Source organism: Ailuropoda melanoleuca, chromosome 2 (genome assembly GCF_002007445.2).
Source record: "Ailuropoda melanoleuca isolate Jingjing chromosome 2, ASM200744v2, whole genome shotgun sequence".
In the NCBI taxonomy this organism is placed as follows: domain Eukaryota; kingdom Metazoa; phylum Chordata; class Mammalia; order Carnivora; family Ursidae; genus Ailuropoda; species Ailuropoda melanoleuca.
The window spans coordinates 81149815-81168143 of NC_048219.1; the positions used below are offsets into that span (position 1 = coordinate 81149815).

The 18329-nt window shown below is 34.3% G+C and overlaps 1 protein-coding gene across 3 annotated transcripts; it reads left to right on the forward strand.

Moving 5' to 3' along the window:
* Positions 1–223: 223 nt before the first annotated feature.
* Positions 224–17902, forward strand: LOC117801037 (bile acid receptor-like). Of its 3 annotated transcripts, XM_034654152.1 has the most exons (11): positions 224–551; positions 2933–2995; positions 5540–5650; positions 8167–8529; positions 11053–11193; positions 12753–13090; positions 13225–13324; positions 14204–14326; positions 14740–14865; positions 15025–15138; positions 17220–17902. In XM_034654152.1, the coding sequence occupies exons 3-6, from the start codon at positions 5587–5589 to the stop codon at positions 12923–12925; spliced, it is 741 nt and encodes a 246-aa protein (XP_034510043.1). In that variant the 5' UTR covers positions 224–551; positions 2933–2995; positions 5540–5586; the 3' UTR covers positions 12926–13090; positions 13225–13324; positions 14204–14326; positions 14740–14865; positions 15025–15138; positions 17220–17902. The 3 variants fall into 3 exon arrangements, with proteins under 3 accessions (XP_034510043.1, XP_034510042.1, XP_034510044.1); XM_034654151.1 differs by lacking the exon at positions 2933–2995; XM_034654153.1 differs by lacking the exon at positions 2933–2995 and having other exon boundaries at positions 15037–15138.
* The last annotated feature ends 427 nt before the right edge of the window (positions 17903–18329 follow it).

Here is an 18329-nt window from a genome sequence, read left to right on the forward strand (position 1 = left end):
TTCACACTTCTAATTGGATTAACATTTTTTTTTTTTTGTAGGTAATGCAGAGATCAACTTCAGGTTGAATTGTTGTAACACCTGTATTAGTGGAGTTTGAATTAATGAGGAATTTTCCTTTCCTGTGCATATTGCTTAGTAGTTTCTAGAGACCCAGTGTTTTGTAACCAAAATGGGAGAATGTCAAATTTAATCAAGAAAACAAAATATTTATTAAGTAAACAATAAAGAACTCTGGGAGAGTGTGACCTGAAGGTCCCAAAGACCTCTATCCCTGATGATCTGGTTATTATTTGATTTATGTCAAATAATAACTGCCCTTGTTTTGACCCAAGAGAGGATTGTGTGGGAAGTTTGTCTGTGAGATAGAGCTGAAGCGTTGCTCTGCAGAGTGTCTGGAGCCTAAGTGTACGCAGAGTGCCCCCCTCTCGGCTCCTTGATAAATAGGGAAAAGGTCCAGTTTGCTCCAGCTGGAAAGTTGAAGTCGTTGTTAAATCCATCTATACTCGTTCCGTGAGGAAAAGGACAATCTCTAGTAATATTGTTTAACTGTGAGTATTTTGTCTTCTTTCAAAAAACAAAATTTTATAATTTTATGCTGTCTCAATTAAATATGAATGTTAATTTTGTGGGCAATCGAAACTATTATTAAACTGTAAGATGTTAAGGGTATTTTTGGAACGCTTTAGTTTCCACCGTCATTCATTTAGCTTTTGCGAAGTGAATAAGCCGATTGTTGTTACTGTGATAGTCAAACTATAAAAAGCATTTGCTTCTTGAAAATGAGAAATTTAAGTAGATTATATAGTGTTTGGTTTTCTCCTAAAGAATGACAAGGCAATTTTGGACTGTAGTTGGACTCCAGGTGACATGTGATATAGTAATGTAAGTCGATTCACAGTGATATTTACCCTTAACATTTTAAAATGAAACTTGTTTTTAATCAAGAACGTACTCTTAAAATACATTTTATTTTTTGAAGCAATAGGGTATATGTGAATTCAAGACAACTCGAAATATATTCTGATAAAGGTGTACTCAGGGAATTAAACTTCTATTCAAAATGCTATGATTCTAAAAATTTATAAAAATTCTTCCAGATTATGGGAATAGACAGAAAATATATTTCTATGTCTCTGAAGTACATATTAATTTCATAGTCATGAATTTTCTAAATATATATTCTGATTTCTCTTTCTTAAGCTGTAAAAATGACTTGACATAATATTAATTAAATACTTTTTTCATTTAAAACTATATATGGAATTGTATGATTCCATTTATATGAAATGTCTGGAATAGGCAAATACATAGAAACAGAAAGTGGATTGGTGGTTGCTAGGGATTGAGGGAGGAGAGAATGAGGACTGACTGCTTACGGGTAGGGGATTTCATTTTGCAGTAATAAGAATGCTCTGGAATTAGATGGTGGTGATAGTTGCACACTCTGAATAGTGTAAAAACCAAGAATTGTACATTTTAAAAGAGTGAATTTTATGTTATGTAAATCACATCTCAAGAAAGCTGTAAAATAAAACTCTGCGTGAGGACTTCAGAGTGTCAAACCCTCCCAGTATTCTAAGGTTAAAAGACAGATTCTTACAAAGAAATCAAGAAGCCTTAATTTGTGCTGTTATTCAAATATGTCCTTTCCATTTTCATTTTACTTGGTCCCAATAAGCTCAGAGAATTTTGGCCCAAAGAAGCTCTGCTATGAAAAACTTTTTAATAATTATGCATCATAGAACACTATCATTCAGTTTTTAGTAAAGGCTACTACTGAAATTTTCAGTTTTTCTTGTGAAGCCATCTACTTTTCAGTAGATATTAATTTTATGCAATGCATTATTCGTGATCCAAGTGACATATACTGCAAGAGTAAAAAATGTAAAAACTGTAAAATTCTTTAACATGTAGATGTAGTTCTCAGGAGTCCATATGTTTTTCTGTTAAAGTTCTAGCTACATGAAGATTTACTAAGCAGGATTTCTAATTAACACAGAGGAGAGGCAAATTCATTTCTGCAATTAAGCATCTTTTCATAAAATAGCTATTAGAATCTATGAAAAATGCATCTTTTAAAATTGTTATATTTGTTAATGAAAAAAAAATAGACTTTGCCCATGCCAAGTTGATCCTCTTGGTAAAAGCTCCTTTCTTAACTGAGTTATTTTTGCTTTTAAATAAATATTTACTAGGAAAGATAACAAAACAGAATCACTCCAGGCCTACTGTAACTTTTCTCTTTAATAAGATAGGAAGTTTTTGATTACATACTTCCCTCTATGCTAATAATCTACTTAAGTGTTCTTAAACTAATTGTATGAATACTTTATTTCTGAAAGTTTTGTTTTACTATGTATACATATTATAATACTTCTATTAAACATGTAAAAGGCTGAAGAACATTTTACTAGTAAAAAATTTTATGTAAAAAATAATACAATATTACTATGAGCATATAAAAGAGATAAATATTTCATATTTTAAAAGGCATATTTTTAATCAAAAGCTTATTTATGTATATGTCCCAAGTATGTCCTGGAATATAATTAGTCCATAAAAACAGGTCTGCTTTGGGGTGCCTAGCTGGCTTAGTTGGAAGAGCATGCCAATCTTGATTGTGGGGTTTGAATCCCACTTTGAGTGTAGAGATTACTTAAATAAATAAACTGAAAAAAACCCCAAACAGGTCTGCTTTAGATAATATTTTTGGGTGTTTATTTACCAGTATTGGAAGGACTTGGTTTCAGAACATTGTTATTTACTGTTTGAACCCTGAGAGTGGCATCACCATAAGATACTTATGTGTGTCTTTGTCAGGATATCACTAGTTGTGTTTTAATGAGCTACCTTTGGCTCTTTCTGCATTATTTCTCAAACTCTCACTCAGCAAAGTCTGTATTGAAGTAGTACCTGTTTTAATTTTCAGTCTTCTTCAGATACTCAATTGTATATGAAGCTAATGGTTACGTACAGCAATTTTAAAAGAAGGGTGAGTAACAAACAACTTTAAAGTTTTCAGGTTCATTGATAATTTTCTAAAATCTAACTGAGGCTCAAAAGAGAAGTTTGGAAAGAACTGAACAGGACCACTGCTACAAGGTATCACACGTATTAAATGGGTAGCATTCACAATTGTTTTTCCAGGGAGAGCCAATTCACCTGGTGCAATATAGAAACACGGAAGTGTAGACTGAGTAATCTTATTGATTTTAGTCCTGACTTTTCAAGGGAAACTTCATATTAAAATTTCACTTTTTGGGGGCATTGCTTTTGCTTCATCTCTTTCATCCAGGGTTTATTCTTTAGGAATACTGCTAGGCTGTCAGAAGACTGGGAGTTTCAAGTGCTTTTAGAAGAACATACATTCTATTAGATGATAAAGGGGACAAATTTCAAAGATAGTACTATTTAAATCATCTTCATGGATATAGAAACCTCAGCCATGAAGCTTGCCCATGAATAATAAATCAAAGGAAAAGATTTTTCAGTATAATATCAGAGGCTAAGAAGTTTGTCACATAAAGTTTTTGGCATGATTTAAAACCCATTTTCTTTCTTGCTTGCTTGCTTTCTTTCATTTTTTTGGTTCTTTTTAAAGGTGAAAACTGTCTTTATCTTTAATAGAGAGGATAAAGCTATAAAAAACTACAGACTCTAGAGTGACCTTTATTTTCTTCCAATGATTTTCAATTTCTTAAACCGAGATTTCCTGTTTAAGTTTATTCAAATTTTTGGAGTGCCTTTCTAGGAAATAACAAAAATAAATAGTTTTTTCCCATTAAGGGATCATCTTAGATTGTGAATAATTTTTCTTATAATAGCTTATGATTTTTAGGCTTTACTATTTTTAAAATTTTTTTAATTTAAATTCAATTTAGTTAACATATACTATATTATTAGTTTCAGGGATAGAACTTAGTGATTCATCAGTTTCATGTAACACCCAGTGCTCATTACATCAAGTGCCCTCCTTAATGCCCATCACCCAGTTACCCCACTCCCCAACCACCTCCCCTCCAGTAACCCTCAGATTGTTTCCTAGAGTTAAGAGTCTCTCATGGTTTGCCTCCCTCTCTGTTTTCATCTTATTTTATTATTCATTCTCTTCCCCTATGTTCATCAGTTTTGTTTCTTAAATTCCACATATGAGTGAAATCATACGGTATTTGTCTTTCTCTGACAGACTTATTTCACTTAGCATAATACCCTCTAGTTCCATCCACGTCATTGCAAATGGCAGGTTTTCATTCTTTTGGATGGCTGAGTAATATTCCATTGTGAATATACACCACATCTTCTTTATCTGTTCATCTGTTGATGGACATGTGGGCTCTTTCCATATTTGGGCTATTGTGGACATTGCTGCTCTAAACATTGGGGTGCAGGTGCCCTTTCGAATCATTGTTTGTATCCTTTGGATAAATACCTAGTAGTGCAATTGCTGGGTTGTACGGTAGTTTTATTTTTAGCTTTTTATTTATTTATTTATTTATTTATTTGGCAGAGATAGAGACAGCCAGTGAGAGAGAGGGAACACAAGCAGGGGAGTGAGAGAGGAAGAAGCAGGCTCATAGCGGAGGAGCCTGATGTGGGGCTCGATCCCATAACGCCGGGATCACGCCCTGAGCCGAAGGCAGACGCTTAACCACTGCACCACCCAGGCGCCCCTATTTTTAGCTTTTTGAGGAACCTTCATGCAATTTTCCAGAGTGGCTGTACCACTTTGCATTCCCACCAACAGTGTAAGAGGGCTCCCCTTTCTCTGCATCCTCACTGACATCTGTTGTTCATTTTAGTTTTAGGCTTTACTATTAAAAATAAAATCTTTTTCCAGTAATCCATAAACTTTTTTCAATAAATCAAAAAATAAGATTTTAATTAGTCAAGCAGAACCAAAATTAATGTTTTAATGTTTAGCATATCACAGGGCTATGAAAATATTTAGAGTGGATTCACAAGATAAAGACAAGTGCTACAAAAGCCATTTTTTCCTATTCTTTAATTTCTTTCATGAAAAAGTCTAATTTTTCTTCCCAATTCATCTACGTTTAGAACACTGAGATCTTGAAACAGAGTAGCGATTATGAGAGTCAGTTATGAAGATAAGAACCGTGCTGGAGTTTACATACATTAATTAAGCTCTCCCAACAATTTTGCTAAGAGGGTCTTATTATTTTTCTTCTACAGATGAAGAAACTAAGGTTTAAGGAGATTTAATGAATGACCCATAAATAAGTGGTGAAAGCAGTATAAAGCCTAACACCAAAGGCTTTTTACCTACCAAAGGATTATTACCAAGATTTATTGAGTTATTTGTAAAGAGCTGAGCAATAAGAAATTGGCAGAATTAATAATTTGGTGTGTAGAGATATGGAAACTCCATATTTTTCCAGTTAAAGGATAAATATAAACATTTAGTGTATACATTCTGCTAAACTCTTTATTTTTCAAAAATAGTGCTGTACTTTTATAAAATCATGCTGGCTTGATGATCATACTTTCAAATAGTCTACAAAAGTTTTGTTTCCTTCAGTTCTATTTCAGCATTCACTGATGAATAAGTGAGAATTGGAGCAGAGAATGGCAAATACTTATGTCACTACATCTGATGGTTACTGTCTTGCTGAATCAGTGCAGTACTATGGTATGTAACAAAAAGCTACGGTATAATAGTTAATAAAATACTTTTTGTGTGACATTATGGTTAATAACAGAGTTTTTTTTTTAAGAAATTAACAAGTAAACCAAAGACTTTAAATTGTTCCCTACAAGAGGAATTAAAATAAAAAACTTAAAAATTACTCCCATACAAGAGAATATAATTAACTTCAAAAAATCTGTAATACTAAAATGTCATAAGCCAGAATCAAATGTAAAGAGGGAAAAGCGTGATAGTCTAAAATTGTATTTAATTTTTAAAATTTGAATTAACTTGCAAATTAGAAGTTATTTTTAGGGGTTAGTTGAAGCTAGTTCACATGCGATTAGTAAATGTGGCTCAGAGTAGCTGTTCAATATACTTGAAATTTTCATCTTAATATAAGATTTTTATCAAAGGGAAAGAAATAGAAACAGAATGCAGGATACAATAGGAATTTTCTCCAAAAAGACTAAGGCTTGGGGCGCCTGGGTGGCACAGCGGTTAAGCGTCTGCCTTCGGCTCAGGGCGTGATCCCGGCGTTATGGGATCGAGCCCCACATCAGGCTCCTCTGCTATGAGCCTGCTTCTTCCTCTCCCACTCCCCCTGCTTGTGTTCCCTCTCTCGCTGGCTGTCTCTATCTCTGTCGAATAAATTTAAAAAATTAAAAAAAAAAAACAAAAAGACTAAGGCTATAAGATAAATTTAATTTAATTTTTAATTTTTTGTTTTTTGTGGGTTTTTTTGGGATTTTATTATTTATTACTTTTATTTTTTATTAAGTTTTTTAAAATCTAAATTCAACTAATTAACATATAATGTATTATTGGTTTCAGAGGTAGAGGTCATGGTTCATCAGCCTATATACTACCTAGTGCTCATTACATCATGTGCCCTCCTTAATGTCCATTATATAAATTTAATTTTAAATGCAGTTTTCTGTTATGGTTAAGGTTAGGGTTAGGGTTAGGGCCTCAATTCAGTGGAACATCAGCTAGTGCTTTGCAGTCTTTTGATACTCATTCAAGAAGGGCCCTCTTCTTTAAAAAAAAAGTTACATTGTTTTTTCTGATAACATTTCTTTTTATATTAGGCTGTCATTAGTATTTATTCAACACTTAGCATTAGACTGAATGCTGTAAGATTGCAAGTGATTTACATGAGTTAATAAAAATTATACTGTTTACCACTCTTGGTGGTAGAATTTTAAGGTTAAAAGTAAGTTTAATCACCTGACTCAGCATCAGGAAAAGTACAAATATTACTAGTTGCAGATAAAGCTATTCAGTATTCCTAGGTCCTTCTGGAAACAATTTTCTGGATTTAGATTTAGAAATTTTCCTGAAAGCAGAAAGTGAGTTGGTGGTGTCTGGGTAGCTCAGTCTGGTTAAGCAGTGAGCTCTTAATTTTGTCTCAGGCCATGATCTCAGGGTCCTGGAATCAAGTGGGCAGTCTGCCCAAGGATTCTCTCTCTCCTTCTCCCTCTCTGCCCCTCTCCCAGCTCGCACATGTGTGTGTTTTCTCTCTTTCTCTCTGTGTCTCTTTCTGAAATAAATAAATATTAAAAAAGAAAAAGAAAGTAAGTTAGTGTTTGGGAGCTTCTGATAATTATAATAATGATATTCATTAAGCATCATTTATATTTTATATATGCTTTTGTGTACCATATTTTGTTTCATCCTTATAGTAACCTGGTAAAGTAGGTGAATTTATCCCCAGATAATTGCTAGTTAGATTTGTTAGTCAACAAAACACAAAAGAAACTAGTAATTTAAATCAGGTCTACAAATGGCAAAGGAGAGTGTTAAGGTATATTTAATGGGGAGTTCAAACAAAAACATTTTTTTTTTTGCTTGAAATAACCAGGTGAAATTGTATTTTAGTTTGATTTTTTTTGGGGGGGTGGGATAATTTATTAATTCATCTCTCTTTTTTTTTTTTTAAAGATTTTATTTATTTACTTGACAGAGATAGAGACAGCCAGTGAGAGAGGGAACACAAGCAGGGAGAGTGGGAAAGGAAGAAGCAGGCTCACAGCACAGGAGCCTGATGTGGGGCTCGATCCCACAACGCCGGGATCACGCCCTGAGCCGAAGGCAGACGCTTAACCGCGGTGCCACCCAGGCGCCCCTATTAATTCATCTCTTTACTGACCTGATCATACTGCAAAAAGTTATATCCACACAGAAATGCAAAAAGATGGGGAATACCTTCTCTGCTTCCAGACTCTGGGAAATACGCATTTCTATTTAAGAAGGGAGACTGGATTGGTATGTAAGCCATTAGCAACGACTGGCCTTTCTCCCAGCTCTTGAGCAACCTCTGCATACCCCTGGGATGATAGCACTTATGGTTCCCTGCAATTCAGTTTACTGCCTGCTCCTCAGGCTGGCCAGCAAGTCCCTGGGATGTAGTGGGCATGTTGAACTAACCGTTGAGCCTAAAGCTCTTTGACATTTGAAAACAATGATGAAATTTTGACTTTTTACCATTTGTTCTTTTCTATTTTGAAAACAACTAGATATTCTGCCAGAGCAAATCAACTATCAGCTGCACAATACTGATTTTCAAGAATCACCTTATTGCCAGTATTCTACTGTCCAGTTTCCGACAGCTCTACAGTCCCAATCTTTACAAAGTCATTTCAACACTTACAGCTTGGATCCACAGTTCAGTGGTGGAGAATGTGGCTTTGGTTCCTATGAATTAAATAAACCCACTTATGTGGTTGACCATGATGCTGAAGATGGATATTCTGGAATGAAAAGGTCCAGACTCACTCACTCTTCCATTCGGATTAAGCGACAGGAAGAACTCTGTGTCGTTTGTGGTGATAAAGCATCAGGGTATCATTACAATGCACTTACTTGTGAAGGTTGCAAAGGTAGGATAAAGTTAAAACAAAACTGAAGTTCTAGTGTTCACTGAAGAGTCATGAAAGTTCAGGCATGTGACATACTCTTACTTTTCAAAGTGTGAAAAATAAAACTGGAGAGAGCCATTGATACATTTAAAGCTGATCAATCTGTCATAAAAGACACGAAAATGGAATGTAATAGTTTTGATTTAGTTTTCATTTTTGATGGAAACTTTCATATTTAAATATAAAATTCAGTATTTTTTAAAAAAGATTTTATTATTTAAAATTCAATATTTATCTAGCAGAAGGTTTCTATGTTCTTAGATGGATCTGGTATTGGAATAGAAAATGATTTTTAGGGTCGCCTGGGTGGATCCATTGGTTGGGCGACTGGCTCTTGGTTTCAGCTCAGGTTGTGATCTCTGGCGGTGGGATTGTGCCTGGAGTGGGGCTCTGTGCTTGGCTCAGAGTCTGCTTGTCTTTCTCCCTCCCTCTCTGCTCCCCCCCACCCACTCCAGCACATGTGCATTCTCTCTTTCCACTAAATAAATAAATAAATAAATAAATAAATAAATAAATAAAATCTTTAAAAAAAAGAAAATGATTTTTAAAAATATCTGAATGTTAACTATTACATCTTCTCATGTGGTTGATACAATTCATGCATTAGAAGGGAATTTGAATTAAATGACTTCGATGATTCTATTTTAGTTTCTTTGAATGCTTTTTTGAAAACAAATGGGAGGTTTGCAAGTGAAGATTATCATTGACAATGAAATTTTCAGAGTGAAGTAGTCCTTGATGAAATTTTGAGGTTTTGAAATACTCCTGTACTGTTTTTATTTACAAATGCAACGTTGGGACAGAACCTGGAAATGATTAGGACAATGCAGCTCTTGGTAAATGTGTGTTAGAAGTTCAGGGTGAAGATTTACTGTCAGAAGCTCACACCTCACCCCTCACGAGGAATAGCCAAATGAAGACTGTGGGAAATTAGGTACCAGTTTCATGAATAGAAAAGCTGGGAAAGTATTTGCTTATTCTTAAAATGCAGGGCCTTGCTGTTAAAACTAGATGGAAGAAGGAGCACCTGGGTTAAGTGCCTGCCTTCAGCTCAGGTCATGATCCCAGCGTCCTGAGACTGAGCCCCTGCATCAAGTCGGGCCTCCTGCTTAGTGGGGAGCCTGCTTCTCCCTCTCCCTGTGACCCTCATTCGTGCTTGTTCTCTCTCTAGCGCTCTTTCTCTCTCTCTTCAATCAATCAATCAATCAATCAATCAATCCTAAAGAAAACTAGATGGAAATTGAGGCATAGTTCTGGAAAACTTAAGCTGAGCTTTCTATTTCCTTTGATGAATCTAAATCACAAAACTCTCACAAGTGTGTCTACAGAAAAAAAAGGGTATCGCAGGTCTCCAAGGGGGGCATTGACAAAGCTTATCAACTTTACTGCTTGGAATGGATTAAGAGGAAGATAGCAGAGGTTATTGCATAGGAATGGGGAATGAAAGAGGAAGTGGGAAGGGGGACTGCTATGCATGGATTTAGGAAGTGAAAGGGAAAATATGGACACCTCTGCCGACACACACACACACACACCCTACGGCCTAGTCAATGTTTCAGACCAAATGATCTAAAAATATTTTCTCACCTGGGGGAGTGCTAAAAAAGGAAGAAGGACAGAGGAGTAAGTTTTGAAGAATATCTCTTCTTATTTATGGGTTGAGGTGGAAATATGTGGAGAGAAGGAAAGAAGTTTTCCTTACAGTTTTACAGGAGCATATATTCCTTCAAGGGCACCTTGAGAGATGCTTCATGGAATCTTGATATTCTGTACAACATAGTTGTAAAAATGCTTTTAGATGATATATTATAACCATAATAAAATAGAAAGCTATCTTAATGTGTTGGAACTATTTTATTTAATTTCCAGATGTGATTATTGAAAGGAACAACCTTGGAATAGAAGATATCAATCATGAGGGAATATAAATGTATATTAAACTAAATCTTACTGATGGAGAAAAAATATTTTATTGAAATAATTTAGGTATTTTGATTACTTAACTCTACTAGGAAGATATATATTAATAAAAAATAGGGCACCTGGGTGGCCCAGTGGGTTAAGCACCGGCCTTTGGCTCAGTTCATGATCTCAGCATCCTGGGATTGAGCCCCACATCAGGCTCCCTGCTTGGTAGCGAGTCTGCTTCTCCCTTTCACTCTGCCTGTCTGCTTGTGCTCTCTCACTCTCTGTATCAAATAAATAAAACCTTAAAAAAAACCCACTAAAAATACCTAATAGTGAAAATTTTTTTAAAGATTATTTATTTATTTATTTGACACAGAGAGAGACAGCCAGCGAGAGAGTGAACACAAGCAGGGGGAGTGGGAGAGGAAGAAGCAGGCTCTCAGCAGAGGAGCCCGATGTGGGGCTCGATCCCAGAACGCCGGGATTATGCCCTGAGCCGAAGGCAGACGCTTAACGACTGAGCCACCCAGGCGCCCCCTAATAGTGAAATTTTAAAAGTACTTTTTTTGTTATTAGGTTTTTTTCGACGTAGCATCACCAAAAATGCAGTATATCGTTGCAAGAATGGTGGCCACTGTGAAATGGACATGTACATGCGTAGGAAATGTCAAGAGTGCAGACTCAAAAAGTGTAAGGCAGTAGGAATGTTGGCAGAATGTAAGTGTTATTGTGGACTTTGAGGGTTCTTTTTTTGAGGGGGATTTTAGTTTTTCTTACCTTATTGACAACATAATGCATTCCTTAAGTGATCATTTTGAACATTAACATACTTGTCTAGATTTAAGCTATTTCTCTAGCAACTGATAGATCAGGATGACTGGTAACCAATCTAGGTAATTATTTCCATAAACCCCGTCTATACTATATTTCTCTAATTTTGACAATAATCCTATGTTCTTCTTCATTGGAAATCCTTGTATTTTCGTACGGCTTATGCTAAAGTTCTATAATGTATCAATAAAGAGCAGAATTTTAAATTAGTAGTTCCATTCTTTGGTCTTGTAGTTTTAGAAGCCTACATAACTAGGTATGTAGAGACGACTAACAACTCATAGGTGTCAAAACGCAACTCACCAGGCAGAAAATTACTTCGCTGTTAGAGTTCCTTCTATGTCCACAATGTTTTTAGCTTATAAATTACATGATGTCATGTAATCCTCAGAGCAGTACTAAGATTTTGGCATTATTTCTTCAATACCTATTTTCCAGTGCTCAAAATGTTATGGTGATTTCAAAATTCATTTTCTCAATAAGGCCTTATTAGTGTTTTCTTTTCATGTCTAATCTAGTCTTGTACAAACTCCTATTGTCTTGCACTCTTGCTATTATATTAATTTCATGGCTATTTCTTCATTATCTCTTTTTACTTCAATCTACCTTCAACTGCTGTGATAATATTCTTCCATTTTTATTAAGTATACTTCTGTTTAATAAACACCAATGCAATATTCTGTTATATTATACTGCTTATTTTAATAAAATCAAAACTCTTCAATGTTCTTGACCGAAAGGGTTCCTGTTATTTAAAATTCCGGGGTTGGGGGTGCCTGGCTGGCTGGCTCAGTCAGTGGATGTGTGGCTCTTGATCTCAGGGTTGAGTTTGAGCCCCATGTTGGAGATAGAGATTACTTAAAAATCTTTAAAAAAAAATTCAGCGTTGGAGTAGATCTTAAGGTTATCCTGTCCAACCAGCCTGAATCCTTTACTTTATCCCTGTTTGAGACTGCTCAGGCTGCCATAGCAAAATACCATTGTCTTGTCTTGTTAGGAAAAAACTGACTTAGCTCATTTAACAAAATCACAAAATATTTTCTTGACCTTATACAAAAATCAAAGAAAAAAACTCATAGATAAGGTAGTTGAACTTCTATATCAATTGATATTCTATGTAGTTTCCAAGATGTAATGTGGACATTTCTCTAATATAAAAAGATCTAAATTTATAGTTTGGAGATGCAAAATTGATTTTTAATTTTTAATTCGTGTCTAGGATGACTATGTACTTTTAGGTAGAGGATATAACTATTCCTGCAAGGAAAAGAAGAAAATAATGTAGTAAATTCAATTGCTGTGTACATACTTGCCAAAAAAGAAAGGTTCTTTGTGAAAAGACAAGTCTATGATAATATGTGTATGGTATAAGACAATTTTCATCAAATCCTATAATGTTATTTGTCATACCTAAAACATTTTATATGAATTTTGTAATATCACAGGTTTGCTCACAGAAATCCAGTGCAAATCAAAGAGACTTCGAAAGAACTTTAAACAGAAGAATAGTTTTTACTCTAACATCAAAGTGGAAGAGGAAGGAGTAGACAAGCTTGTATCATCCACCACTAGATCTGGAAAAGTGGCAAGACTCTTACAAAATTTCTTGTTTCCTTAATGATGACATGTCTTGCTTACTAAGAATTCATTATAGTTTTCCCCCTATGATTTCTTATAGATTAAGAAGAGCGTGGAACTAACTCAAGAGGAACATCAGCTCATTAATAACATTGTGGCTGCTCATCAGAAATATACAATTCCTTTAGAGGAAACAAAGAAATTTGTATGTGTTCCTTAATGGCAAGAAATAATTTACAACTAATTATGTTAGAAAATAAGAGCATAAACATGAAAGTTAAAAATTTAAACAGTTGAAAGGAATAAAATCTGTTACTCTTATTTCTTTTTGTTGGCTAGCTGCAGAAGTATGCAAATCCTGAACTGAGCTTTTTGAGACTCTCAGAGACAGTGGTCCTCCACCTACAGGGGTTAATGGATTTTACCAAGGGACTCCCAGGTAATCATTTTACCTTTGGAAAAAAATTAATTTCATACCTAATTTTTTAAAAGTTCCCTATTTTAAAGAAAGGGGACATTTTAGGAAAACAAAAACTCTTATTTTTTCACCAGAGCTGCTTCCAAAAGCAAAAACATGTTCATTTTTTCTGCTTTAAGCAATCAGGTATGGGGGGTGTGTGTCCCCGTGGCTCAGTTGGTTAAGCATCCCACTCTTGATTTCGGCTCAGGTCGTGATCTCAGGGTTGTGAGTTCTAGCCCCACATTGGGCTCCGTGCTGAGCATGGAGACTGCTTAAGATTCTGTCTCTCCCTCTCCCTCTGCCTCTCCCAACTTCTCATGTGCACTCCCTCTCTTTCTCTCTCTAAAAACAAAACAAAACAAAAGCAATCAGGTGGTTGAAAATATTTAAATAAATAAATAAATATTTAAAAATATTCAAATGACTCCAAAGACTTAGAGCAAGACACATAGTATGGTTGAATCTTTTAATGTTTTGAAATAAATTCTTTATATAAAACATGAAACAAATAAAATTGCCCGTACAATATGAAAAAATCCACCTACAGTTGGCCAAAACTTACCTATTTATATGCACAGATAACTCACTGTAAAATAAATTCTTTGAGGCTAAACTGACTGTGTTTAATTTGTTCTTGCCATATGAAAGTATTATCTGGTTCTGATGAAAGTCCTCCAAAATATTACCATGTGGAATCAAGAATTTTGTTGGTATTTGAAATTATAAATCATGATTATTTTAAGGAAACATTTAGGATTCATATTATAACTAAATGAATAATTTAAAATGTTAAATCTTATACCTGAAAATTATCTTTTCATTACTGATTTCAAACAATTATGTGATCTTTTCTTCAAGGCTTTGGAAATTTGACAACTGAGGACCAGACTGCATTATGCAAGGGATCAAAAACTGAAGTGATGTTCCTTCATGGGGCCCAACTTTACAGTCAGGAAGAATGTCTTCTATCAGCGTCTGAAAGTAAAAAAGACCAAACAACTCGATCTCAATGTTAACAGTTACTATTAAATACAGCAGCACATTATATAACATTATTTTTTATTATATTTTTGCTTTACTAGTCAGTATAGGAATAAGTGATTCATAATAGCTTTTCCAATTCATTGGTCTAGATTTTGCTTTTCTTTTAAAGAAAACCTTTTTTTATTTTCTTTTTTTAAATTATATGACATCATGGAAAACATATTTTTGCAGGGTTTTCTACACAAAATTTATATAAAATCTGAACTATTAATCTCAGTTCATGTTTCAGTAATAAAAATTATATAGCTACCATTTGTTGGGGATATTTTCTAACTGATTAGAGAGATTGGATTTACTATCTGCCTAAAGATTTTTTAAAAATTAGACTTTATATTTTTCCCTGTTACTAGGTACTATGAGAGTATCAGATCATTCAGATCACTCACTGAATTGTCACAATCAGAGTGATAATAGAAGTGTTATTTATTCCATGGAAACATTTTGCAGTGAAGACTGTCTTCCTACTACACTGACTGGTAATATTACATACAATACAAAATATTATATTGGATGGAAAAATTGGTCAGATATAATGTTTCATTTTATTATTCTGCTTTGATAAAAGATGATAATGGCAATATATTTGATAGTGCCCTACTGTCTGATGAAAATACATTTGATATTAATCTTTTTAGGTATTGCTGAAGAATTTATTACCACATTGTTTTACTTCTACAGAAGAATGAGTGAACTTAATATTACTAATACTGAATATGCTCTGCTTGCAGCAACAACTGTGTTTTTTTCAGGTAAAAACCATTCAGAAGTAAAAATTTGGATTAAGTTTGGCAATCAAATCACAATGTCTGTGGTTATTATATTATTCACTGGTGCCAAATATTAACAATTTTATTTCATCAAAATTTTCTCTTTGAGAGAATTCTCTTCAGCTTATGGACATGTTGTAATTTCTTGCACCTTAAAAAAGCCTTCTTGACTTCTAATCCCTTTCAGCTATTTTCCCATTTCTCTGTTCTACTCTACAGAAAAAAAATATTTTTGTCTGTACTCCTGCCTTCATTTATCTCATCTCATATACTCCTGAACCCATTGCAGTCAGATTTCGTCCCCTTCTTTCCATTCCACCATAATTTGTCAAGATCTTCAGTAATCTGGCACTGCTGATTCCAGTGGTCAATTCTTAGTCCTCATTGTACTTGACCATCAGCTTCATTTGGCAGAGCAGATCACTCCTCCTCTCTTGGAAAACTTTCGTCACTTGGCTTCTGTTGATCACTCCCTCCTTCTAGACATTTTTTTCCCCACTTGATTTCCAGGACATCACACTCTCTTGATTTTCCTCCTCAGTGGCTGATTTTTCCATTTCCTTTGTTGATTTCTCCTCATCTTCCACACTGATAAATGTTAAGAATGTCCTAGGGCTGAGTTCTCTTTTCTTCTACACTTACTTCCTTGGAAATTTTATCCTATCTCATGGCTTTAAACACCATCTACATGTTGACAAAGTCCCAAAGTTATATACCAAGTTGGAATGCTCCCGTATGCTCAACTAAACAGCCTACTCAAGATTTCAACTTGTAGTAGGCACATCAAATTTAACATGTCCCAAGGTGAAATCCTGATCTCTCCCCGATCCTTCTATATTCTTCCTCCACCTTTACTAAATGGCATCTCCATCCTTCAAGTTACACAAGCCAAAATTTGTGAAGTTATCTTTTACTACTTTTTTTCTCTTATACCCTAACAAATAGGCAACACCTCCTGTTGACTCTAGCTTCAAAATATATCCAGAACTCAACCACTTCTTACTGTCTCTGTCCCTGCCACTCTAATTCAAACTAGTATCCTTTTTTGCTTTCCTGTTTCTGCACTTGCCTCCCTTGAGTCTGTTCTCTATATAGTAGCCAGAGTTAATCTTTTAAAACATAAGCTAGATCATTTCATTTCTCTGCTCATAACGCTTTCATGGTTTCCTGTTCTACACAGATTAGAACCATGTTCTTTCCATTATTGTCTACTACTGTCCCTTTTGTTTACCGCACCACAGCCACATTACTTTTGATACATATGTTACTTGAAAATGTCAAGCAGGCTCCTGCCACAGGTTGTGTTGTATTTGACAAATATGCTTGGAAAGCTCTTTCCCCAGATAACCACATGCTCCTTCATCTCGGATCTCTGTTAAATGTCATCTTACCTCTGATTATCCTTTTAAAAATAGTACTGCCCTTCCACCCTAAATTCTTATTCCTTTCTCTGTTTATATTTCTTTGTAACACTTAATCATTGTCATATTATATTTTTATTTAAAATGTGTATATATCTCTTTTCTCTCCCATTCCTCCCAAACTCAGGATATAAGCTTAAAGAGGGCAGGAAATTGTGTCTGTAATGTTTGCTGCTGTATCTCCACCACAATGCCTGGATAAATAATTGCTGCCTAACCATTAAGACATTCTTGGTTGGTTCTTATATTTTTATAACTAGGTACTTAAGAAGCTTGCCTTTTGCTTATCGTTGATCTTGAGGAAATTAATCTTTTTAAGTTTCAAGTAAGCTTGGAACTTGCTCTTATATTCTTAAAACAACCACTTACTGACTCTTCTCTTCCTATTTGACTCTTTACTTCTCTACCTCTTAAGAAGCTCATCTGAAAAACAGTGGTAATAGAACTTGCCTCATAGAGTACCATGCAGATTAAATAAGATACTGCATGAAGTAAGTTACTTAGGATAATATCTTGCATATATTAAGGGTTTGGAAAATATTTGCTATTTTTATTATTTATAAACTGTATTGTTTTAAATTAATTCATTATCTTCTATCACTTTCCAGTATTCATTAAGATATATATGATGATGTTTTTCAGATCGTCCCTACCTTAAAAACAAGCAACATGTGGAAAATTTACAAGAACCGATTTTACACATTTTGTACAAATATTCAAAAATTTATCATCCAGAAGACCTACAGCATTTTGCTCGTCTCATAGAGAGGCTCACTGAACTGAGAACATTGAATCACAACTACTCAGAAATACTTAACACTTGGAAAGCAAAGGACCCCAAATTGGCTAGTTTACTCTCAGAAAAATGGAATTTGTATTCACATTGTTGAAATTTAGAATGTTGTTGTGGTTTGTCTTAGAACTTTCTAAATCTAAATTGTTTATCATCATAAGATGACTGATTTGAAAAACATAAACAGGATTGCTAGGTTACCAATATATCCCCATGAAATGGACATCATCAGTGCTCATCAAATTTTGTGGAATATAGGACCAACCACTAGAGGGACATCTAGGATTCAAGATTTGACTCAAAAGAAGCAATGACTATTGTTACTGCATGGTTCCTTCAAAAGGGAATAATGCTAAATAGAGTTCTCACCCGAAGAAACGCTACTTTTTTCCTTTAGTAGAAAAATTGAATGAAAATATATAGATTATAGACATGAGAAAGGCTATCTAGTGGAAACAATTGTAATCAAATAAAGGTAGTTTGTGAACCTCATTATTTTGGCCAGATTAATGGATAAAAAACTAACATTTTAAACTTATTCCTGTTATATAGCATTTTATGAATTATTAAAGAGGAACAAAAGTTTGTCCAACTCTTTTCTTGATGTTTTTAAAAAAGAAATCTTTTTAGGTCCACATTTTAAAAATCTGTGATGGCGAGATATTGAAAAAAGTTAAAATGACAAATCATTAAATGTTTTAACATACTTTGGGAAATTTAGCACAATTTATTGCTCATTCTGGTAGACAATATTTTGACATTTTTGCCAATACCTTTTGTGGAAAAAATGTTCTTAAAAACTGAAATCTTTCCACAAATATTTTAATCCTTGTAAAGATAGGAAGGCTATTTAAATAGTAAAAATAAATCTCATGTGAAATACACGAAATTGAGAAATTCTATGGTGGCACTATTCTTTTGAAAGACTAGGTGTAAGTAAATAAAATACTGTGATTTTA

Bases quoted from the DNA above. Each gene is read 5' to 3' on its own strand.
- LOC117801037 (XM_034654152.1), top strand. From the start codon at position 5,587: ATGGCAAATACTTATGTCACTACATCTGATGGTTACTGTCTTGCTGAA. The intron at 8,530-11,052 runs GTAGGATAAAGT...TTTTGTTATTAG, and splicing joins TACTTGTGAAGGTTGCAAAG to GTTTTTTTCGACGTAGCATC. The intron at 11,194-12,752 runs GTAAGTGTTATT...GTAATATCACAG, and splicing joins AGTAGGAATGTTGGCAGAAT to GTTTGCTCACAGAAATCCAG.